The 26,555-nt window shown below is 42.9% G+C and overlaps 1 protein-coding gene across 4 annotated transcripts in view; it reads left to right on the top strand.

The window, feature by feature from the left end:
• Positions 1 to 26,555, top strand: part of ARMC2 (armadillo repeat containing 2) — a 193,542-nt gene that overhangs the window by 165,466 nt on the left and 1,521 nt on the right. For all 4 annotated transcript variants that reach the window (XM_077289590.1, XM_077289591.1, XM_077289589.1 and 1 more), the window contains exons 14-16: positions 3,388 to 3,510; positions 4,505 to 4,618; positions 7,506 to 7,638. In XM_077289590.1, the coding sequence (XP_077145705.1) occupies positions 3,388 to 3,510; positions 4,505 to 4,618; positions 7,506 to 7,638 (370 nt within the window). The remainder of the gene's footprint in view (positions 1 to 3,387; positions 3,511 to 4,504; positions 4,619 to 7,505; positions 7,639 to 26,555) is intronic.

The following is a 26,555-nucleotide window of genomic DNA, read 5'->3' as shown; positions in this document are numbered from 1 at the left end:
TCCACATTCTGATCCAATGTGCTACCCATTGCTTTTCCCATGTGGTGAAGCAGGTTGAAGTGAAGGAAGGCAACATGTCAATGTTCATGCTTCAGCTGTGTTCATCATGTCATTAAATACATTTACATTTGACCAGCTTTCTTTTTCGGAAATTGCTTGCGCCCCCGACAACCAATGTGCAAAAATTTCACACAGGCCAACTAGTTATTAATATTTGCCAAATGCCAGAATAATGAGAGAGAGAATCTTGTAAGGCATTTTTATTACTTACTGCAAAGTCAAAAGTTTGCATACATTTCATTAGTATTTGGTACCATTCCCCTTAAGCTGAATGACTTGGGTCAAACGTTTGGGATATCCTTCCACAAGCTTCTCGCAATAGTTGGTTGGAATTTGGGCCAATTCCTCCTGACAAAACTGTTGTAACTGATCCAGGTTTGTAGGTAGTCTTTCTCACACCTGACTTTTCAGCTTTGCCCATAAATTTTCAATAGGATTGAGATCAGTGCTTTGTGATGGCCACTCCAAAACATTGACTTTGTTATCCTTAAGCCACTTTGTTACCATTTTGGCAGTAAGCTTCGGGTCATTGTCCATTTGGAAGACCCATTTCTGCCCAAGCTTTAACTTTCTGGCTGATGTCTTGAGATGTTGCATCAGTATTGCCACATAATCTTCTTTTCTCATGATGCCATCTATTTCGTGAAGTGCACCAGTCCCTCCTGCAGCAAAACAACCCCACAACATGATGCTGCCACCCCTGTGTCTCACAGTTGGGATGGTGTTCTCACCCTTCCAAGCTTCTCCCTTTTTCCTCCAAACGTAACGATGGTCATTATGCCCAAAAAGTTCAATTTTAGTTTCATCAGACCACAGGATATGTCTCCAAAAATTAAGGTTTTTGTTCCTGTGTGCATTTGCAAACATTAATCTGGCTTTTTATGTTTCTTTTTGAGTAGTGGCTTCTTCCTGGCAGAGTGGCCTTTCAGTCCATGTTGATACAGTATTAGTTTCACTGTGGAGTGAAAGGTCTTTTTGCTTTTGTCCTTGGGTTGATATGCACATGTTGGACCAAAGCATGTTCCTTCCCGAGGAGTATGATGGCTCGACATTCCGATCTTGATTGTACTTGCCTATAATTGTTTGTACAGATTAACGAGGCACCTTCAGGTATATTGAAATTGTACAAAAGGATGAGACAGACTTTTGCAAGTCCACAATTCTCTTCCTGATATCTTGGCTGATTTATTGAGACTTTCCCATGATGCTACACAAAGAAGCGGTGTGTTTCAGGTGTGCATTAAAATACATCTACAGGTGTGTCTCTAATTAACTCAGATGTTGCCAAAAAACAAACACATGACATCTTCATATGGGCAGTCCAGAATTGTTTAAAGGCATAGTAATCTTAGTGTATGTAAACTTTTGACTTTACAGTAAGTAATAAACATGCTTTAAAACATTTTCTCTCTCCTTCTCCTCCTCTCTCCCTCTCCTTCTCCCTCTCTCCCTCTCCAATATTAATAATTATGGTAATTCTAATTGACCTAAAACGAGAAAGGTTTATTCTCATTTCATGTCAGATATAGTGTATGCAAACTTCAGTAATTCAGTTCACATTTTCACGATTTGCCTGTGTAAATAAGCTATTAAACAACCTTGAACTTTATATGTTTATTAGTGATGAGCGAGTATGCTCGTTACTCGAGTTTCTCCAAGCATGCTCAGGTGGTCTGCGAGTATTTCGGCGTGCTCGGAGATTTAGTTTGTCGACGCAGCTGTATGATTTGCCGCTGCTAGACAGCTTGAATACATGTGGGGATTGCCTGTTTGTTAGGCAATCCCCACATGTATTCAAGTTGTCTAGCAGCCGCAAATCATGCAGCTGTGTCGACATAAACTAAATCTCTGAGCACGCCGAAATACTCGGAGTAAGGAGCATACTCGCTCATCACTAATGTTTATCAATCAGCGGCAGTTATTATTGGCACCAGTCGATCCATGTAATAGTGCTGGTATTTATCCACTGCAACCCCACAAATCTCAAGAATGGGGCTCTAGGTAATAGTTTCCCATCTTGAGAATAACCCTTTAAAGGGATTTTCCCATGAACAGAGTTAATTTTAATCAACATTTTATTTAATAGATCTTGGAATAATAATAAGTTCCACAATTGGATGTGTTAAAAAAAAAAAGTTCCTGTGCTGAGATAATCTTTTAAATGTGTCCCTGCTGTGTAGTGTGTAATAGCGGTGTCTCAACGTGCTGGAGGTCTGATCATACCACAGTTCCTATGCAGAGGACGACACAAAAGAGTGTACAGACACTACAGAAGGGGATCACATCTGATTCTTTAAAGTAAAACCTTGCTTAAAAACAGGCAATTGAAATGTTTTGCCTCACAAAAAGAATCAACTGTGATCCTATAATGTAATGTCTGCATATTCTTTTGCATCCCCCTCTGCCCGGGAGCTGTGGTATGATCAGACCATGTCTATGTATGGTGAGACACGGCCATTACACAGTACACAGCAGGGGCACATTTATAAGATTATCTCAGCACAGGGACATTTTTTTAAACACATCCAATTGTGAACATTTTTCTTATTCCAGGATCTATTAATTAAAATGTACTTTGTTTGTGGGAAAACCCCTTTAGAGCCCAAGTTATAATATCCAAATTGAATACTTACATGGATCATCATGATCCTTTTTTTAGAGGTTTATCAGTGATGTAGTTCAATCTAATAACACTAGTAATTGTCTCTTTGCCACTTTGACTTTTTATATTTTTTCTGATTTGATCTGGAGGTGTAACTGTCACTTCACAAAACTTTTTATGTAGGTAGCATTGGTGCGAACTGATTGGAACGTCCCATTCCATCAGTCACAACAGCGGTAATATGGCCACTGGAATGAAAGACAGTGTACCTTCTCTTATCTGATGGCATCTGTGGCTCATCTTGTCTTGATACTTCCAGCAATCATTCCAAACTCTTCCTGCATGAGCTCCATGTACCAAGTCTACACAACTTACTCGGCTCTGCGAACGTGAATGTGTTAAGTCCATACACAACTCGTGCATGAGCTGTGGACTTAAGAGCAGTTGTTTGACTGATCGGTGGGCATCTCGGCAACACTATTCGGAGCCTATAATAAAAAGTTTTATAAAGTGACAGTTACAATTTAAGGACAGTAATAAGAATGTTATCCCTGAGTTTTGTTGTATGAGGTCTTGGGGGTCTCTGCTTGTTGTATCCCAGATATTCCGAATAGAACTATGGTAAATGACTTATAGAAGTTCTGTTTTCATTTCCCCTTTTGACTAAACTCCAGTGTTGTTCTAATGTAATAACTTTAGTGGTTTTGATTTTTCTTTGAAATTAGAATACAAGTCAGTTGAGGAATGTGAGGAACTGGTGATCAATACCCTGGCAGCATTCAGCAATTTATCTTACTATCAAAATGACAGCTCTGTAATTGCCAAAAGAAGAATAGAGATTTCTACTTGTAAGTTTTCCATATTTTTTTTTTTAACTTAATATTTTTATCAAGTCTGAAAGGTTTTTATTTAACCCCTTTTCTGTTACACTGAAAGAAGACTAAGCTCTGGTATAGGACAGGATAGTAGGGTAAAACAATAGCATTATTCAGAAAGAGAAAGTGGATGCCCCAGCAAACAATGATGCAGTGTCATAATGAACCATTGTTCTGCGTCAGTTGTATGTGATCATGACCGATTATTGATATAATATGCAGCACCCCAGTTCAATGGAGTGACTTGCACTTTATTAATTGCCTATGGCACTGCCGAAGATGGCCAAGCACAGTGCTCCGCTATCTACAGCAGTGCCATAGTCGTGATCTGCAATCTTGACAGTTGCTCCATTCAATGGGGACACTACAGAGCCCAATCCTTAGGGTCAGTGAAGGTCCCAGAAATCCTCAGAATAGGTGATAATGTGCTAGAGTGGTACACCCCTGTAAGTCATTGTGATTATTCAAAATCTTTTTCTTTTGTTGCTAACAACTTGAAAGGGAAAAACGGAGCCTTATTGAAAACTGCAAAAAATGGTGTGGATGTGGTTTTAGGCTTGTGTCTTTGATATAGTTCCCCTTGAAGCCATATCCCATTACACCATTATGTAGCATGGCGATATCATGATTGGAGTCACAAAGAGTGTATGAGGAAAATTGGGATGATGCCAGGAGGATGCCCAGGATGATGCCCAAGGTTTAATACGTTATATGGCACACTACTGGAAATGCCCACCTCTATTGTGGGGACTTTTTGTGTGGTTCACAGCTTACTTATGAGCAGTGTAATGGATCTTAATTTTTTTTGCCTTGCAGAAATAAGATAAATCTTGTGCATTTCTAGTTGGAAAGGAATGTATTCTTAACGACAAGTATAAAAAAAACAAAGTTTCTATTACTGTTTTCAACTTGATTTCAATTGTTCAGCAGAATAAGATATAGTAAAACACCTCTGTCTTCATAATAGTGCTACTACAGTTAATGCTGTGCAACAACATGGAGGGAATACTTGAAGTTACTCGAGTATACGGGAACCTGTCTCAATACCAGGATGTACAGGATTTCATCTTGGAACAAAATGGTGAGCTGCAGTGTTTTCCACAACAACATTATTACTGCACAAATGATCTTTTTCTTTAGAGTACATCCCATTTCTTTACACACATGGCTACACTGCACCATTGGACGCGACAGCGGTCATGTGACCAAAGTTTGCTATAGAAGTGAATGGGAGGTCACATTGCATTACTTACACTACTGCTACAAATGAGTCACAAAAAATCCAAGTCATATTTGTCACAGTAGCATATGCAGCGCAGTCGACCCCATTCAGTTCAATAGTACCGCAATATAGGAGCCGCACCAAGCAAACTTCATTCTCTTGACAAAAAGTCGTCTTCTAGCCCAAGACTAAAGTTTTAATTTAAAAACCCCTTTGTGTATGTGCACACGCTGAGTATTTGGATGCCGAAATTTCTGCACTATTTCTGCATCTCTTGGCAGGAAAAATACAGCGGCATAAAAGCACATTTTTTGCTGCATTTTCAATGTGGTTTTTTAGCATTTTTGGATAGCAATGAATGTTATAGAAACAGATTATAAATAGAGATAAACATTCACAGGCAGAAATATAAAGGCACAGCTTCCCAATATATTATAAAATTGCACCCTGTCAAGCTTATTGGACAGCTTTTTATGATTAAATAAATGGTGGTTCCCCCCACTTTTTGTAACCAGCAAAGGTAACGCAGACAGCTTAGAGCTAATATTATATGGCTGGGAAGGTCCATGGTTATTGGATCCTTCCCAGCCTAAAAATACCAGCCTGCAGTCGCCCCAGAACTGGAGCATCACATTAGATGCTCTAATTCTAGCGATTCGCTCTACCCGAATGCCCTGCTGCGTTGGCATTCGAGGTAAAGGGAGTTGGGGTTGATGTCAGCTGTGAATTGTCAAAAAACAGCTGACATCAAGCCCCGGTGCTAGTAATGGAGAGGTGTCTATCAGACACCCCTATTACTAACCTAGTAAGTAAAAAGGAAAAACACAAAAAAAATCTCTATTTAAATAAACACTCACCCACACTTTCACTGGTTAGTCATTTTAATAAAAAAAAAAAAAAAAAGTTTCCACGCAGGTCTGACATAGTACAGGCAATCCTACGGAGTCCACAAATGGAAACCTTTAAAAAGGCACTGTCCCTTGTTCACCACTTTATTCGAAAAAACTTTTTTTTTTCTAATAAAGTGGTTGTGCAATTATATGTCTGTCACTCTGTCTATATGCCTGTCTAGTCTGTCTGTCTATATGCCTACGTCTATCTATATTTATTATTTATCTCTATTACCGTGCTCCATTCAAGATAGTGTCAATGTCTCGCGAGATTTGTGAAGTGTCGCGAGCATTCGGCACTTCTATCGAGGAGCACGGTGACCCGCTCCACTGCGCAGGCGCCAGATTCCCAGCCCCGCAGTGTGAATACATCATAACACACTGCGGGGCGGGATCTGGGGCCTCCGCTACACGCAGTCACAGGCAGCTGATGTAAGTTCACGGGCAGCGCGCACAGCGCATGCCCGAGAACTGATTGCAGAGGTCAGGCGCCGGTGATGTCACGAGAAAGGCCGGGATCACACATACGCGAGATACGGCCGAGTCTTGCAGGTGAAAACCCAGCTCTGGCGCCGGCACTCCGGAGCGGAGCGTGCAGCCGCACAGCAATACATGGAGCTGCACGCTCCGCTCCGGAGTGCCGGCGCCAGAGCTGGGATTTCACCTGCGAGACTCGGCCGTATCTCGCGTATGTGTGATCCCGGCCAAAGAGAAGAGACGGGCGCACAGAGGACAGAGCTGGATGATGGATGGCTGCGAGGCGGTTGAGTCAGGGGGAGAAAACATACCTCCCTGACTCAATAGAGGTACGGCCGGAAATTTAAAAAAAAACATTATTTCAGTGTTCCTAGGGATAATAAACATAAGAGCCACCTTCACAGAATGCAGCCTTAGTGCTGCTGAAGATGTCTATTTTAATTTAATAGGCCCTGTGGGGTGACAGGTTCCCTTTAACCCCACTACCCAGGGACAGCTCTTTTAGCCCTACTACACAGGGACAACTGTCTTAAAGCTTTACTATCCAGAGACATCTCTCTTATAGCCTCTGGCCAGTCTACGCATTGCAATCCATGCTCTAACCTTGTTGCCCGGGCGTCTACATGAGCCTTTACATTTACAAGTGTCCTTTTAAGTCAACCATAATGCTGATGTGGCCTGAAAAAAAGTTAGACACCATTGCACTATGGCATGGGTAGTATATTCGTAAGTGTAAACCACACCTTCCCTGCCTATCTTATTACATAGCACTGAGAATGCATGATTTAGACTTACTGCCTGCCCTCCCCATACTACTGCATTGGTCATCTTGAAAACAAGAGGAACTGAGCGCTGATCTGAGTAGAGGAGATGGGGAGATAAAAAGAGGACACCCAGTAAGGTAACCATTCATAAGAAATATCTAGTCACTTTTCATTTCTAGAGTGGAGGGTTGCTTTAACTGATAGCTTATAGTAGGATACTATACAATCAATAGGCCTCATGATCAAACTTATCAAACATTTATATTTATCAGATAAGAAAACTAGTATAAAAAAATATGGATTATTTTATTTTATTTTACATCTTTTTTTATCTTGCTCTCCTGAAGGTCAGGTAGATTTCCTAGATGTGAACTATACATATTCATTTGTTTACCAGCTCACTGCATCTCAGATTTCATTATTCAAAGAAAAGTGTAATAGAAATCTTTTACAAAAACGAAAGGCGTTATACAGGAGCATGGCACCTTGAAAAATTGTTGAACTATGTTCTAAACTGTGAAATAAGTGCATATAAAGTAATAAAATACTGAAGCTTAAGAACCCTTTTTTAATTTTATTTTTTATACTCGTGTCTGTTTTTGTTTTACCATCCAGTATATAAATTCATTGTTGCCTTACTGGATTCTGGAAAACAAGATGTCTGCTTCTCTGCTTGTGGGGTACTGGTTAATCTGGCTAACGACAATAATAAGAAAGCTTTACTAAAAGGAGAAGGGGCTATTGATAAGTAAGTATCCATTTATTTCAAAATCTCTTTGCTTTTATAATGTAATTTCCAAATAAGATGTTCATATTTAGGACATATTTTCTCTTAAATGCATGTATCTGGGTCTAAATATTATTTTTGCAATGGGTTGCATTAAAAAAACAAATTCACTACTTGTCTTTTTGCAGGCGCTTTGTTTTCAACTTTGATGTGGTGTCTGGCCATAAATCAGCTGAGAGGAGCTCAGAAAAAGACAAATAAGCGTTACAAACTCCTTGTCAGGCAGTCCTAATGTACTGACTTATGGATTCTCCATTAAAGAGGACCTTTTACTACATTTTTCATGTTGAACTAGAGAACAAAAGTTAGCAATCAAAGTACTTGACACCTGATAAGTTAAATTTTGTTAAGTCCAAGTAGGAGTTAGTAGACTGTTTACACAGGGGGTGTATACTTCTTCCACCTCTAGGAGTTTCCCAATCATAAGCAGGCAACACAGCCGAAAAAGAAAACACCCCGGTGTGTAAGGGTATGTGCACACGTCAGGATTTCTTGCAGAAATTTTCCTGACAAAAACCGGACATTTCTGCCAGAAATCCGCATGCGTTTTTTTCACGTTTTTTCATGCGTTTTTTGTGCGTTTTTTGTGCGTTTTTTCCAAATGCATAGAATTGCGGGAAAAACGCGGAAAATCCGTAAAATTAATGAACATGCTGCTTTTTTTACCGCGATGCGTCTTTTCGCGGGAAAAAACGCACCATGTGCACAAAACATGCAGAATGCATTCTAGGGCTGGTTTCACACTTGCGTTTTGATCTGCAGCGTTTGTAAAAAAAACGCAGGTGGTGAAAAAACGCATGACGCATGTAAACGCGTGCAAACGCTGCGTTTTTTAGACGCATGCGTTTTTGCATGCAGTAAAAAAAACGCTGCGTTTTGACGCGTTTACATGCGTTTTTTCCTGCGTTTGCGTTTTTGAAACGCATGCTGAGAAGTGTGTGACAGCTGCCAATCATCAAAATCAACTAGAAAACCCACTATTAATAGAATTAGCTAGGGTTAGGGGTAGGGATAGGGTTAGGGTTAGGATCCCTAGGGTTAGGTTTAGGGTTAGGGGTAGGGTTAGGGTTAGTGTTAGGGGTAGGGTTAAGGTTTGGATCCCTAGGGTTAGGTTTAGGGTTAGGGGTAGGGTTAGTGTTAGGGGTAGGGTTAGGGTTTGGATCCCTAGGGTTAGGGTTAGGGGTAGCTTTTTATTAGAAGAATGTCCTGGTCACCAGGTCACTGATAAGCCACCCCCCACCATCAAGGTGATAAAGGGATCTTAACCCTACCCCTAACCCTAACCCTAGGGATCCAAACCCTAACCCTAACCCTAGGGATCCTAACCCTAACCATAGGGATCCATAGGGATTGGCTATTATGTTGACCTGGAGACCAGGACATTCTTCTAATAAAAAGCTTTGTTCAATGTGGACACCCCAAAATATACGGTATTGCTATAGAGTACTAAAAATATAAACTCGGAGAGTATTCACTGTCATATTGTTAGGGTTAGGGGTAGGGTTAGGGTTAGGGGTAGGGTTAAGGTTAGGGGTAGGGTTAGGGTTAGGATCCCTTTATCACCCTGATGGTGGGGGGTGGCTTATCAGGGTGTATTCTTGTTTTTTTCTATAAAAACGCATGCGTTTAAAACGCAAGCAAACGCATGTACGCAAAAACGCATGCGTTTCCATAGACATCAATGTATTTTTTGCCGCAAATCAAACGCAAATGAACGCATGCTTTTTTTGCGGCAAAAAAACGCCTCTGAAAATTACTACATGTTGCATTTCTGCAAAAGAACGCGTGCAGCAAAAAAACGCATGCGTCGTTAAATGCGGCAAAACGCGTACAAAAAAAACGCATGCGTTTTTAATGTTAAACATAGGGAAAAAAAACGCTGCAGATCAAAACGCAAGTGTGAAACCAGCCTAAATGATAGGATGCATAATGTATGCGTTTTTAATGAGTTTTTATAGCGTTTTATTGCGAAAAAAACCACGAAAAAAACGCGAAAAAAACTGAACGTGTGCACATACCCTTAGATGTATGGATGCAACCCTGATATCCTGGTCTAACCTCCGGCATGATTAGAAAGTGATGAGAGATTAGAGCACAGATAACTCAAATCTCTCAGATAAGGTCTCTCTGAGGAAAGGGGTAGCACAGCTGAGTTTAGCTGTGTCACATTACAGACCCTTCTATCAGCTCTGGATACCATAATTATGTCTGGTTTGCTTAGGACAGCTTGAAATTGCTCTACAGTGAGAGCACAACAAAGCTACTACTGTGTGAGATGTAAAAATCTGAAAATGGAGGGCACCAGAGGACTTTAATACAGGGGATCAACCCAAGGCCCAGAAGATAACCATATAAACACAGAAAAGACAAGCTAGGGGCATAAAAGGGTGACCACCACACTATAGATGAAATAATCAAAAGATTTATTGAGTGCAAAAACATGCAACAAACACATTTAAAAACATTTAAAAGTCACACAAGTGACTAAACAACTATACTTGTAACCCATGATAAGATGATACCCATAACACAATGACACTCATAATAACAATCTGTGTAAATCAACAAATGCAGGATACAAACAGCACACCATCTAAATAATGGATAACTAGCATAGGTTGACAATGACAAAACATGGGGCTCAGCCACTAAATGTGTGTTGTGGCATATAATACAGATAGCCCAGTGTCTTGCCAGATGGTGATCCCTGACAAGTAGCTCAGGCAGAAATAGTAAAATACTATGTCCACATAAAGAAAAGGTGACTGCATAACAAGTTGCAGAATGACCAAATACAATAACCCTCCAAATATTGTCAAACCACGCCAAAAATTCGGTGCCCTAAGATCCCAAGAGGTAGGTTGGTAGGTCAATCCATGCAAGTAAAGTCCTGCAAAAGGAGTGTTATGGAGCTGGGGCTGAGGGTCTGTGTATGATTTGTGTTTTTCAACATACTTTTGACCAGTTTACAAACTAAGGACTTATATATTTTTGCCACAGACCATTCTTATATTACATTTTCAACAGGCTCACAGTCCATGGGCATTTCTTTAGCCCCTACATGGGGACACACACACGTGGGGCCTTTTTGGAAAATTTTTTAGGTGCTGATCTTATGTGGTTTGACAATATCTGGAGGGTTATTGCATTTGGTCATCCTGCAAATTGTTATGCACATTCACCTTTTCTTTATGTGGACATAGTATTTTACTATTTCTGCCTGAGCTACTTGTCAGGGATTACCATCTGGCAAGATACTGGGCTATCTGTATTATATGCCACAATACACATTTAGTGGCCCTATACTTTGTCATTGTCCACCTATGTTAGTTATCCATTATTTAGATGGTGTGCTGTATGTATCCTGCATTTGTTGATTTACACAGATTGTTATTATGAGTGTCATTGTGTTATGGGTATCATCTTATCATGGGTTACAAGTATAGTTGTTTAGTCACTTGATTGACTTTTAAATGTTTTTAAATGTGTTTGTTGCATGATTTTGCACTAAATAAAAACTTTTTGATTATTTCATCTATTGTGTGGTGATCACCATTTTATGGCTCTAGCTTGCCTTTTCTATGTTTATATACTGTGTGAGATGTAATGACACCCAATTGTTCTCTCACTGCAGAGCGATTGCAATATTCTGTGAGCACAACAGACTTATACGTGGCCCTTCTTCAGACAGGCATTGTGGGGGAGATACAATACAGCCGGGCTGACAGTGTTTTGAGAAAAGGAGAACTGAGAGAAGGGTTTGTAATGTGATACAGATGTGCTATGTCCAGCTATCGCCCAATATCGCTGCTCCCATTCGCTTGCAAACTCCTGGAGTAGCACGTCCATGCTGAACTTTCCTCCCACCTCTCATCTAACTTGCTCTTTGACAATCTGGTTTCCGCCCCCATCACTCAACTGAGACAGCCCTGACCAAAATTACTAACGACCTACTTACAGCCAAAGCTAACGGACAATAATCTATACTCCTCCTCCTAGACCTGTCCTCTGCTTTTGACACAGTTGACCACTGCCTCCTACTACAGATCCTCTCCTCCTTTGGCATCAAAGACCTCACCCTATTCTGGATCTTCTCATACCTTTCCAGCCGCACATTCAGCATGTCCCACTTCCACACTACCTCCTCATCCTACCCTCTCTCTGTTGGAGTCCCCCAAGGCTCTGTTCTAAGACCCTTTCTCTTCTCAATCTATACACTTGGCCTGGGACAACTCATAAAGTCCCATAGATTCCAGTACCACCTTTATGTTGATGACACTCAGATCTACCTCTCTGGCACAGATGTCAACTCTCTGCTGTCCAGAATCCCGGAGCGTCTATCAGCCATATCCTCCTTCTTCTCCTTCCTCAAACTCAATGTGGACAAATCTGAACTCATCATCTTTAGTCCACTTCATAGATCTTCCTTACCTGACCTATCTATCGCAATTAACAACATCACGCTTTCTCCTGTACCGGACGTCTGTTGCCTCGGAGTAACCCTTGACTCTGCCCTGTCCTTCAAACCACACATCCAAGCTCTTTCCACCTCCTGTTTCCTCCAGCTCAAAAATATCTCCAGAATCCGTCCTTTCCTCAACCGTCTACTAAAAAGCTTGTGCATGCCCTCATCATCTCCCGCCTCGACTGCTGCAACATCCTTTTTTGTGACCTCCCTGCTAACACCCTTGCACCTCTCCAGTCCATCCTTAACTCTGCTTCCCGACTGATTAATCTCTCTCCTCGCTACTCTTGCTCTTCCCTGTCATGATCTCTGCAGGCAGAGATCATAGCAAGCCTATAGAGGGACAAGCTCTCGGAAGATGGAACTATACTGACCATGAACTAAGCCTGCCGCGCAACTAGAAATAGCCAGGTAGCATTTCCTATTTATTGCTAGATGCCCAGCTCTGGCCTAAGACCTAAATAGCTAGCAGAGGGAAATATAAGACCTGGCTCACCTCTAGAGAAATATTCCAAAGAAGACAGTAGCCCCCCACATATAATGACGGTGAGTTCAGATGAAACAACAAACGCAGCAGGAAAATAGTCTTAGCAAATTTGAGGTCCGCTTACTAGATAGCAGAAGACAGATAGTATACTTTCATGGTCAGCAGAAAAACACTAACAAAACACCATCCAGAGATTACCTTAAACTCTGGCATTAACTCATAACGCCAGAGTAGCAATCCCTGATCAACGAGAGCTTTCCAGACACAGTAACAAAACTTCAGCTGTGAACTGGAACAAATAGGCAAAACGAAACATGGACAAAAGTCCAACTTATCTAGTAGTTGTCAGAAGCAGGAACAAGCACTGAGAGGCATCAGATAACATTGTTGACCGGCAAGAAACCACCAGAGAAATGAGCTTAAATAGCGACACCCACTACTGATGGAACCAGGTGAAACAGGAAAGAGGATGACAAGTCCAATTCCACAAGCGGCCACCGGGGGAGCCCAGAATCCAAATTCACAACAGTACCCCCCCCTCAAGGAGGGGGCACCGAACCCTCACCAGATCCACCAGGGCGACCAGGATGAGCCCTATGGAAGGCACGAACAAGATCAGAAGCATGAACATCAGATGCATTGACCCAAGAATTATCCTCCTGGCCGTAACCCTTCCAGTTGACCAGATACTGGAGTCTCCGTCTGGAAACACGAGAGTCCAAAATTTTCTCCACAACGTACTCCAACTCACCCTCAACCAACACCGGAGCAGGAGGCTCAACTGAAGGTACAACAGGTACCTCATACCTGCGCAATAACGACCGATGAAAAACGTTATGAATGGAAAAGGACGCAGGGAGGTCCAAACGGAAAGAAACAGGATTAAGAATCTCCAATATTCTATAAGGGCCGATGAACCGAGGTTTAAACTTAGGAGAAGAGACCCTCATAGGGACAAAACGAGAAGACAACCACACCAAATCTCCAACACAAAGCCGAGAACCAACACGACGATGACGGTTGGCAAAACGCTGAGTCTTCTCCTGGGACAACTTCAAATTGTCCATAACCTGCCCCCAGATGTGATGCAATCTCTCCACCACCGCATCCACTCCAGGACAATCCGAGGATTCCACCTGACCGGAGGAAAATCGAGGGTGAAACCCCGAATTACAGAAAAACGGGGACACCAAGGTGGAAGAGCTGGCCCGATTATTGAGGGCGAACTCTGCCAATGGCAAAAAAGCAACCCAATCATCCTGGTCAGCAGAGACAAAACACCTCAGATATGTCTCCAGGGTCTGATTAGTCCGCTCGGTCTGGCCATTAGTCTGAGGGTGAAAAGCAGATGAAAAAGACAAATCTATGCCCATCCTAGCACAGAATGCCCGCCAAAATCTAGACACAAATTGGGTACCTCTGTCAGAAACAATATTCTCAGGAATACCGTGCAATCGGACAACATTCTGAAAAAACAGAGGAACCAACTCAGAAGAAGAAGGCAACTTGGGCAGAGGAACCAAATGGACCATTTTAGAGAAACGGTCACAGACCACCCAGATGACAGACATCTTCTGGGAAACAGGCAGATCTGAAATAAAATCCATCGAGATGTGTGTCCAAGGCCTCTTAGGAATAGGCAAGGGCAACAGCAGTCCGCTAGCCCGAGAACTACAAGACTTGGCCCGAGCACAAATGTCACATGACTGCACAAAGACTCGCACATCTCGTGACAGGGAAGGCCACCAGAAGGATCTTGCCACCAAATCCCTGGTACCAAAAATTCCGGGATGACCTGCCAATGCAGAAGAATGTACCTCAGAGATGACTCTACTGGTCCAATCATCCGGAACAAACAGTCTATCAGGCGGACAACGATCCGGTCTATCCGCCTGAAACTCTTGCAAGGACCGCCGCAGATCAGGAGAAACGGCCGACAAAATTACTCCCTCCCTAAGGATACCTGTGGGTTCAGCATTACCAGGAGAGTCCGGGTCAAAACTCCTAGAAAGGGCATCTGCCTTAACATTCTTAGAACCCGGTAGGTATGACACCACAAAATTAAAGCGAGAAAAAAATAAAGACCAGCGCGCCTGTCTAGGATTCAGGCGCCTGGCAGTCTCAAGATAAATCAAATTTTTGTGGTCAGTCAATACCACCACCTGATGCTTAGCCCCCTCTAGCCAATGGCGCCACTCCTCAAACGCCCACTTCATGGCCAAAAGCTCCCTATTCCCAACATCATAATTCCGCTCTGCGGGCGAAAATTTGCGAGAAAAGAAGGCACAAGGCCTAATGACGGAGCAGTCGGAACCTTTCTGCGACAACACTGCCCCAGCTCCGATCTCCGAAGCGTCAACCTCAACCTGAAAAGGCAGATTCACATCAGGCTGACGTAACACAGGGGCAGAGGCAAAACGGTGCTTAAGCTCCTGAAAGGCCTCTACAGCATGAGGGGACCAATTAGCAACATCAGCGCCATGTCTGGTCAAATCAGTCAGTGGTTTAACGACATCCGAAAAACCAGCAATAAATCGGCGGTAAAAGTTGGCAAAGCCCAAAAATCTCTGAAGACCCTTAAGAGAGGAGGGCTGAGTCCAGTCACAAATAGCTTGCACCTTGACGGGATCCATCTCAATGGAAGAGGGAGAAAAAATATACCCCAAAAAGGAAATTTTCTGGACCCCAAAAACGCACTTAGACCCCTTCACACATAAAGAATTAGACCGCAGAACCTGAAAAACTCTCCTGACCTGCTGGACATGAGAGTCCCAGTCATCAGAAAAAATCAGAATATCATCCAGATATATTATCATAAATTTATCCAGAAAATCGCGGAAAATATCATGCATAAAAGACTGGAAAACTGAAGGGGCATTAGAAAGACCAAAAGGCATGACCAAATACTCAAAGTGGCCCTCGGGCGTATTAAATGCGGTCTTCCACTCATCCCCCTGCCTGATCCGCACCAAATTATACGCCCCACGAAGATCAATTTTAGAGAACCACTTAGCACCCTCTATACGAGCAAACAAATCAGTAAGCAATGGCAATGGGTATTGGTACTTAACAGTGATCTTATTCAGAAGCCGATAATCAATACATGGTCTCAAAGAGCCGTCCTTTTTTGAGACAAAGAAAAACCCAGCTCCCAAGGGAGAAGAAGATGGACGAATATGTCCCTCTTCCAAAGACTCCTTTATATATTCCCGCATAGCAGCATGTTCCGGCACAGACAGATTAAACAAACGACCCTTTGGATATTTGCAACCCGGTATCAAATCTATGGCACAATCGCACTCACGGTGCGGAGGTAACGACCCAAGCTTGGGTTCGTCAAAGACGTCTTGATAATCAGAGAGGAACTCAGGGACTTCAGAGGGAATGGACGACGAAATAGAAACCAAAGGTAAGTCCCCATGAATACCCTTACATCCCCAGCTCAACACAGACATTGCTCTCCAGTCCAAGACTGGATTGTGAGACTGCAACCATGGCAATCCCAGTACCAAATCGTCATGTAAATTATACAGCACCAGGAAACGAATAATCTCCTGGTGATCCGGATTGATACGCATGGTTACTTGTGTCCAGTATTGTGGTTTATTATTAGCCAATGGGGTGGAGTCAATCCCCTTCAGAGGAATAAGAGTCTCCAAAGGCTCTAAATCAAAACCACAACGATTGGCAAAGGACCAATCCATAAGACTCAGAGCGGCGCCAGAGTCAACATAGGCGTCCGTGGCAATGGATGACAAAGAGCAAATCAGGGTTACAGACAAAATAAACTTAGACTGAATGGTGCCAATGGAAACAGACTTATCAAGCTTCTTTGTACGCCTAGAGCATGCTGATATAACATGAGTAGAATCCCCACAATAGAAGCACAATCCATTCTTCCGTCTAAAATTCTGTCGCTCGCTCCTGGACAGAATTCTATCACACTGCATACTTTCTGGCGTCTTTTCCATAGACACCGCCAGATGGTGCACCGGTTTGCGCTCCCGCAGACGCCTATCAATCTGAATAGCCATTGTCATGGACTCATTCAGACCTGCAGGCACAGGGAACCCCACCATAACATCCTTAACGGCATCAGAGAGACCTTCTCTGAAAGTTGCCGCCAAGGCGCACTCATTCCACTGAGTAAGCACAGACCATTTACGGAATTTTTGGCAGTAAACCTCAGCTTCGTCTTGCCCCTGAGATAGTGCCATCAAAGTTTTTTCTGCCTGAAGTTCCAAATGAGGTTCCTCATAAAGCAAGCCCAAGGCCAGAAAAAACGCATCCACATCGCGCAACGCAGGATCCCCTGCTGGCAATGAGAAGGCCCAATCTTGAGGGTCACCCCTGAGCAAGGAAATCACAATCCTAACCTGCTGAGCAGGGTCTCCAGCTGAACGAGACTTCAGGGACAAATAAAGCTTACAATTATTTCGGAAATTCTGGAAGCTAGCTCTATTCCCTGTGAAGAACTCCGGCAAAGGAATTCTCGGCTCAGATACTGGAGCATGTACCACAAAATCTTGTAAATTTTGTACTTTCGTGATGAGATTATTCAAACCCGCAGTTACACTCTGAAGATCCATTATTGTCAGGTGCACACAGAGCCATACAGAGATTAGGAGGAGAGAGAGAAAAAAGACTGCAGCAAGGCAAACTGGAGGAAAAAAAAAAAAAAAAAAAAAAAAAATTCCAGCAGACTTCTTATAACTCTCCTTTCTCAACCTGGGTCTTTAACACTTTATTGGCCGGTCAAACTGTCATGATCTCTGCAGGCAGAGATCATAGCAAGCCTATAGAGGGACAAGCTCTCGGAAGATGGAACTATACTGACCATGAACTAAGCCTGCCGCGCAACTAGAAATAGCCAGGTAGCATTTCCTATTTATTGCTAGATGCCCAGCTCTGGCCTAAGACCTAAATAGCTAGCAGAGGGAAATATAAGACCTGGCTCACCTCTAGAGAAATATTCCAAAGAAGACAGTAGCCCCCCACATATAATGACGGTGAGTTCAGATGAAACAACAAACGCAGCAGGAAAATAGTCTTAGCAAATTTGAGGTCCGCTTACTAGATAGCAGAAGACAGATAGTATACTTTCATGGTCAGCAGAAAAACACTAACAAAACACCATCCAGAGATTACCTTAAACTCTGGCATTAACTCATAACGCCAGAGTAGCAATCCCTGATCAACGAGAGCTTTCCAGACACAGTAACAAAACTTCAGCTGTGAACTGGAACAAATAGGCAAAACGAAACATGGACAAAAGTCCAACTTATCTAGTAGTTGTCAGAAGCAGGAACAAGCACTGAGAGGCATCAGATAACATTGTTGACCGGCAAGAAACCACCAGAGAAATGAGCTTAAATAGCGACACCCACTACTGATGGAACCAGGTGAAACAGGAAAGAGGATGACAAGTCCAATTCCACAAGCGGCCACCGGGGGAGCCCAGAATCCAAATTCACAACACTTCCCCCCTCTGCAAATCTCTTCACTGGCTCCCATTCCCTCAGCGTATCCAGTTCAAATTACGAATACTGACCTACAAAGCCATAAACCTGTCTCCTCCATATATCTCTGAACTAATCTACCAATATCTTCCCTCACATAATCTCCGGTCCTCCCAAGACCTCCTTCTCTCCTCCACACTCATTCGCTCCTCACGCAACTGCCTCCAAGACTTCTCCCGAATATCCCCCATCCTCTCGAATTCTTTGCCCCAACACGTCCGACTATCAACCACATTCGAATCCTTCAGATGGAACCTGAAAACCTACTTCTTCAGGAAAGCTTACAGCCTGCACTGACCCCGCTGCCTCCTCACCACAACCGGAGCTACCGCCTCACCAACATCGGAGCTTCTGCAACCCTCAACCTATTGTCTCCTTCCCCACCATCCTGTAGAATGTAAGCTCTCAAGGGCAGGGTCCTAGCCCCTCTATATCAGTTCATAATTGTTAGTTTGCTTACTGTAAATGCTATCTGTAATTTGTATGTAACCCCTTATGTACAGCACCATGGAATCAATGGTGCTATATAATGAAAAAATAATAATACAGCTAAACTCGACTGCACTTTTTTTTTTTTTTAAACCATCTTTATTGAACAATAAACAGAGAGTACAAAAATACCTACCTCCCCGGGCCCGGTGAACAGTCTGACCACTGTATGGAAGGTTTTATTTATTTGTATACAAGACTCAAAGAATAATTCCCCGCGTGGGCTTTAATGGAGATTAAATTTAAAGGGTGTATTCTAACGCCATCCGGTATATCCCGCAGTACCGAGCCTACATAGTGTCTGATTTGGGTATTAGTAAAATTATCTCACATCAGGATTGGGTATTTAAAGACCGTGTCTTCCAAAGTAAGAGGACACTGATTGTCTGTTAACATGTCCCTAACCAATTGACAACCATTATTCTCAAGCACACGATAGATGGGAGGTGGCCTGCCCTGTAGAAAGGAGGGATTTCCTCGGAAGGGAAGAAACATTGAGATATGGGGGTCTAGTCCACTAATTCGTCTAGCTTGACGCCATCCCGAGATAACTGACCACAGTAGGGGGTTATCCTTAACTTCCACTGGGACCTCAGCTTGACGTAGATGAAGCATAGCAGGAAGACTAAAAGGTCTACACATCGCCTCATCTATTGGAGTAGTAGTAAAGCGGGTGAAGGCATAGATCCAGTCCAGGGAGTGGCGGAAAACAGCCGCTATACTATATAGGTGTAGATAAGGGAGATTAAGGCCACCTAGGGATTTAATTTGTTGCAACTTATAAATACTAATTCTAGAGCCCCAAATAAACTGACGGAAGACTTTTGTCAGAAGCCTGTCATCAGTTTTAGATGATAGAACCGGTAGCGTCTTTAAGGGAAAAAGTATTATAGGGAAAGATAGCATTTTAATCAGATGGGCCTTACCCGCAAATAATAATTTAAGAGGTTTCCAGGATTATATTTCCTGTATAACCGCAGAAATGTGGGGTCGAACATTTAGTTTATAAATATCATGAGGATTTGAGGGTAAATATACCCCAAGATAACGCAAAGAATCTCTTTTCCACTGAAAGGGCAAAGGGAACGACCACCATTTCTGAGCAGTTTTGAAGATCGCCAAAGCATGAGATTTATCTTAATTTATGCGAAATCCTGAAACTGCTCCAAACTCATTAAAGGCATCCATTATAAAAGGAATGGATTCCTTAGGATTGACTATCATGAGTAAGATATCATCAGCAAATGCCAATGTTTTAAGCGTATGGTGGCTGATCTCAATACCCCCAAAGGAAGAGATCATCTTCAGGTATCTTAGTAAAGGGTCTAGGCCAGTATTAAATAACAAAGCTGACAGGGGACATCCCTGCCTCGTACCCCTGAAAATGGAAAAGGAAGTTTACTGAATGCCATTAAGCCATAACGAAGATTGGGGATTGGTATAAATTGTCCATACAAAGTTAAAGAAAGTAAAGCCAAACAATCTGTACTTAAGTGTTCGAATGAGTTGAGACCAGAAAACTCGATAAAAAGCTTTATCAGCATCAAGGCTGACCAATATATGTTGCTTGGCTTTGGCCTGGTGACTATGTATAATGGCAGCCAATGCTGTCCTGATATTATAAGTGATAGACCAACCATGAGCAAAGCCCGTTTGAGATGGGGTAAGAATCTCAGGAAGAGAAGACTGAAGTCTATTAGCCATGATTTTGGTAAGCAATTTAAAATCAACGTTTAGGAGGGAGAACGGACGATACGAGGCAGGAAGAAGCGGGTCCTTTCCTGGTTTTAACAACAAAGATAAACAGGCCTCGTTGAATCAGTCAGGCATAGAACCCGAATCAATAATATGATTGAAAAGAGAAGTTAGGTGAGGAGTGAGTAAAGGTTGTAGCATTTTATAAAATTCCCCCGAAAACCCATCCGGGCCGGGTGCTTTACGCAACTTTAAAGACTTGATGACTGATCCCACCTCTCCACGAGAAATCGGTTGATGTAAAGTGTTCCTTTTGGGAAGCGGAAAGTTTTGGTGGATCAACCTTATGTAAAAATTTGTATCCATTCTCCCAGGAGTCTAGGGATGGGCCATAAAGATCTGCGTAAAAATCTCTAAAAACCACACAGATTTGAGTTGGGTCATGGGTAATAGAGCCATCGGGTAATGTAATTTTAGAGACTCTATTTGAATGGCTTCATCAAGGACGCCAAAAGACGGACTGGTTTATTACCCCACCGAAAATATTGGTTACGTTGAAGAGCTAATTGATTGTGTCCCTGTTCGTGCAGTAAGGTGTTTAAACTTTGTTTAGCCGGAAGATAAGCCTCTCTGAAAGAGGGAGTATTATGTAGCTTGAAATCCCTATATGCTTGAGTAAGCCGGTCTAAGAGAGGCCGTAGGGAGGACAATTTCTTTTTTGTTTTGAGACACAAAGGAGATAATATATCCCCTAAACACCGTCTTAGCAGTGGTCCAAAATAAGTTAATATCGTCCAAGTGTTCCAAGTTATCCTCCATGAAAGTCTCCCACCAACCAGTTATTTAGCGTTTGAAGTCATCCGAAGTATAAAGATATGAGGGAAAACGTCAAAGAAAAGGAACAGTTCTACTAGTGGGGAGTTCCAAAGTAAGTAAAACTGGAGAATGGTCCAAGATAACCGATGGGAGTATATCAACTGTTTTCAAGAAGGAAAGAAGAGGGGCAGAGAATAACCAGTAATCAATGCGAGTATGAACATCATGTACTCTAGAGTAAAATGTATACTCTCTCACCGAAGGGTGGCAGCATCTCCAAGCATCAACTAGATCAAGCCTATCTAATAGGGTAGAAAGCGCTCCAGTAGGAGAATGAAATGCAGACATAGGTGTAGATCTATCAAGGAAGACGTCATGAAGGGTATTTAAATCTCCACCCAATAATATATTAGTGGGATGCCAGCCATGAACAACTTCCACGAGTCTAGCGAAAAATGAAGGATTGGCAGTGTTGGGCGCATAAACATTAATGAGGCAGTATTCCTGCTGTTCAATAAGGATTCTAACTAGTAAATATCGTCTTGCCTTATCTCTTACTACATCTTGTATAGAGTATTCGAGATCTTTATGAAACAAAATGGCCACCACATGCTTCTTCCGTGAAAAGGAAGCCTCTAAGCACTCCAAATAATGTCTATTACGGAGCGCCGGGTGACCTCTGCAAAGCCAGTGAGTTTCTTGTAAAAAAAATTATATGCGGGCGTAGGTGATTAATATGGTCTAATATCTTCTTACTCTTCACCGGCGAATTCAGACCAGCTACATTCCAGGATAAAAGTTTGGGAGAGTTTATATTAATATGAGAAGCTACATCATTAAATGCAGCCATATTAGCCTATCCCACACGGAGGCCAGAAAATAGAAGTAGTAAAAAAGGACATATGGGCAAAGGTCTGTCCCAGCAAGCAGACCTCAAGTCACAAAATAACCAAAAAGACTGAGTACAGAGCTTGCCTAAAGAAGTGAACCCCCCCTCCCGTACCCCCAATCCGGAAACAAACTGAAAAACAACATACAAATCAAAATACTGAACATCAAGTTAGATTAACCCGACTAAAAGCAACCCCTGGAAAGGAATTTTACAAAATAAGAGCAAACATTGTGCAAGCTATGAAGAAAAAAAAAAGAAACGCCCTAGTTGATAATTGTACAATAAAATCACATCACCACCCAGGTTTCAAAATTCAAAGGTAATAGAACTTATGACCAGAAATCAAAGTCAAGTAACTGGAGAAGGAGCCCGGAAGGAACGCTCCATCTCCCCCAAGGCTGTATCAGGATCATCAAAGAACACCGGCTTTTTGTGAAGCATTACCCGAAGACGTGCAGGGTATAGAAGGGCAAAAAGTGTACCCCTGTCATGTAACTTTATGAACTGATGAAAAAGCACAGCGCTTGGCCGCTACCAAGGCGGAGAAGTCCTGAAAGATGAGAAGGGAGTGACCCTCATACTTCAACAATAAGGCAGCTCTAAATGCCCGGAGCAGTTGCATTTTTTTCTGGTAATTGAACAACTTAAAAATAACAGGGCGTGGGCGGGCTTTTGGATTGGAACGGTCAGGTCCAGTCCTGTAGGTTCGTTCCACCACCATGGAGCCAGGCAGGTAAGGCAAATTGAGTTCCTCGCAGGAGCCAAGAGGAAGTAAAGTGATGAAGATCTGTCACTGACTCAGGGACGCCAATGATCCGGAGATTGTTTCGACAACTCTGATTCTCCAAGTCATCGAATTTTTCCTGAAGCTGCTCTAATGCATGGTCTCTGTCCTTTACTTGAGCAGCGTAGTATTGTATAGTATCCTCCAAATCTGAAATCCGCTGCTCTGCCATTGAGATTTTACTGGTGTGTTCAGTCAACTGGGATGTGATTGTTTCCAGCGAGGATTGGAAAGACTGAAGTCTGGTGTCAGTCATCGGCATGAGTTTCGTTGTAATCGAAGCGGCAATGGCTTGCAGAGATTCCTCAGACATGGCAGTATTAGGCCGGTTTCACACCAGCATTTGTGTACGCAGCATAGGGCTGCGTACTGCTTACCTTCAGATCCGCATACATCCGCATCCGTCCTGCGTACCTATCTTTAACATTGTGTACACAGGGACATGTGTGGTCATACATTGTATGCGGATGCGTCCCCGTGCGGCGTTTTAATATGCCCGCCGAACGCAACATGTTAAAGATAGGTACGCAGGACGGATGCGGATGTATGTGGATCTGAAGGTAAGAAGTACGCAGCCCTATGCTGCGTACACAAACGCTAGTGTGAAACCGGCCTTAGGGACCAGTGTTTTAGAAGGAGATTTGGCAACCTGAGCTCTGGTTTTAACAGATTTAGAGCTACCAGGGTTCACAAATGTTTCCATGGGGGATGGAGAGGAGTATGCGGTCCCAAGGTATGCATGTAAACCATGTTCCAAATTATTATGCAAATGTCATTTTTCTCGTATTTTCCTAAATGGTTGGTGCAAATGGCAGTCAGTCTAATAAAAGTCATCACCCGTTAAAGTATACATCGAATTTTATTGAAGAAACATACCAATGATAACAGTATAATCTCCAAAATGAGTAAAAACTCAAAATGCGCTATTCCAAATTATTAGGCACAGTAGAATTTCTAAACATTTGATATGTTTTAAAGAACTGAAAATGCTCGTTTGCTGAATTTGCAGCATTAGGAGGTCACATTCACTGAACAAAAAAGCTATTTAACTCCAAAACATCCTAACAGGCCAAGTTACATGTTAACATAGGAACCCTTCTTTGATATCACCTTCACAATTCTTGCATCCATTGAACTTGTGAGTTTATGGAGAGTTTCTGCTTGTATTTCTTTGCATGAAGTCAGAATAACCTCCCAGAGCTACTGTTTTGATGTGAACTGCCTCCCACCCTCATAGATCTTTTGCTTGATGATAGTCTAAAGGTTCTCTATAGGGTTGAGGTGAGGGGAAGATGGTGGCCACACCATGAGTTGATCTCCTTTTATGCCCATACCAGCCAATGACTCAGAGGTATTCTTTGCAGCATGAGATGGTGCATTGTCATGCATGAAGATGATTTTGCTCCTGAAGGCACATTTCTGCTTTTTATACCATGGAAGAAAGTTGTCAGTCAGAAACTCCATATGCTTTGCAGAGGTCATTTTCACACCTTCAGGAACCTTAAAGGGCCCTACCAGCTGTTTCTCCATGATTCCGGCCCAAAACATGACTCCACCTCGCAGCCTTGTTGGGACATGGTGGCCATCCACCAACCATTAACTACTCCATCCATCTGGACCATCCAGGGCTGCTCGACACTCATCAGTAAACAAGACTGTTTGAAAATGTCTTCATGTATGTCTGGGTCCACTGCAACCGTTTCTGCTTGTGAACACTGTTTAGGGGTGGCCGAATAGTAGGTTTATGAACCAAAGTAAGCCTTTGAAGGATCCTACACCTTGAGGTTCGAGGGACTCCAGAGGCACCAGCAGCTTCAAATATCTGTTTGCTGGTTTGTAATGGCTTTTTAGCAGCTGCTCTCTTAATCCAATGAATTTGCCTGGCAGAAACCTTCCTCATTATGCCTTTATCAGCACGAACACGTCTGTGCTCAGATTCAGCCACAAATCTATTAACAGTACGATGATCACGCTTAAGTTTTTGGGAAATATCTAATGTTTTCATCCCTTGACCAAGGCATTGCATTATTTGATGCTTTTCAGCAGCAGAGAGATCCTTTTTCTTTCCCATGTTACTTAAAACTGTAACCTGCTTAATAATGTGGAACATCATTTTTAAGTAGTGTTCCTTTAATTAGAATCACCTGGAAAACTAATTATCACATGTGTTTAAGATTGATTTCAGTGATCCATTGAGCCCTGAGACACATTACCATCCACGAGTTTATTTGAAAAACAAAACAATTAAATCTCTATGACACTTAAATCAAATTTGCTAATAATTTTGAGCACAGTGTAGAGAGGGGGATACTACAGCCAAGAGTTGTCTGAAGCAACTTACATAGTCTATATAATAGGTTTAGACATCAGAGAGAGCCAGGTAGGATTAGACCCAAATTGTTTGTTAAATATGAGCAATAGATTAGGGCCAAGCAACGAACCGGCACAGATACATCCCAGGTAGGGCCGAGGTAATCTGCGATACGGAAGGCGAGCCCCAATGGAACGGGGCTTTATCTGTTATTTATCCAGTCACGTGTAGGCAGGCGCCGTTATAAAAAAGCAATAATCACTGCGTAGCGTTGACCTCCGGAAAAAACAGATAAAAACTTCACATCAGTAGCAGGCTGTGTATTTGGAGATAGAATGATAAGCAGACAAACTGAATGATTGTGACTTTACAGATTATGTATTTTCCATAGTAGTAGTAGTCTGAAAAGACTATAGTGATTAGCAGAGCCAACCCCATAGACTTCAAGGTTTTGGGGATTATTTTAGGTGATCTTTGGCAAGACAGATGGGAAGAAGATATGGAGCTTCAGTCTCCCTGGCCTGCAAAAAAACAGGAGGGGAGAGAGTTATCCAGGGGACCCCCTCACTAGACTTTTCACTCCTACCTCTTTAATTCAGTCTCTGATCGTGGAGCGCAGGAACGGTACCAGGCAGCCTCCCCCTCTGCCTCAGCCAGCTTCTCACTGCCCAAGATGGCCGCTGGGAGATCCCACTTCCAGGTTGATGGCTCCCGCCGTCACTCCACGTGGAAAGGCATCAGAGGTCCCCAAGTCTGTCCTGCACCCTCCACCGGGACCCACCGCACTGTGGGATCAGGCGCCGAGGACACAGAATGGGCGGTAAGCAGCACTGCCGGCCACTTCAGCGGGAGAGGGGAGGGAAAGATTGGGAGCCCGGTGCGCCAACACCGCTGCACCACAGGCACTTATAACCGGGGGATCTTCATCTCTCCCATCCTCCCCGCTGTTTTCCCTGACAGATTCCTCAGACAGCCAGGCACTCCTGCAGCATTTGGGGCAGCCGGCCACCAGCAGTCTCGTTGATTCCCACCAAACCAGATGCAGTTAATGGCACTGAGTTACAGCACCCAGAATCCTCTGTTCCTGCTTCAGGGGTCCGGCAGGGCAATGTCCAGGGGTCTCACACGGGTAGACTGCAGCTGATAGTAGCTTGTTTATGTCTTGGAGATTAGCTTTATAATCGATATGGATATAAATAGCAGCCTAGGAGCAGGAACCGAGGCGAAGCACGTCTTCACTGCAAAATGCCCAGGCCACGCTCCCCTCAAGTGCACTTTCTAATCATGCAGGAGGTTAGACCAGGAGATCAAAGCTGTATCCTTACATCACACACACTGAGATATGTGCTGTAAGTTATGATGTGAACATGTTCTTCTTCTGTGTTGCTGCCTGCTTATTATTGGGAAACTCCTACAGGGT

Source organism: Ranitomeya variabilis, chromosome 2, assembly GCF_051348905.1.
Source record: "Ranitomeya variabilis isolate aRanVar5 chromosome 2, aRanVar5.hap1, whole genome shotgun sequence".
Lineage (NCBI taxonomy): Eukaryota > Metazoa > Chordata > Amphibia > Anura > Dendrobatidae > Ranitomeya > Ranitomeya variabilis.
The sequence above is the reverse complement of the archived record's forward strand: the minus strand, read 5'-3'. Positions and strand labels throughout refer to the sequence as shown.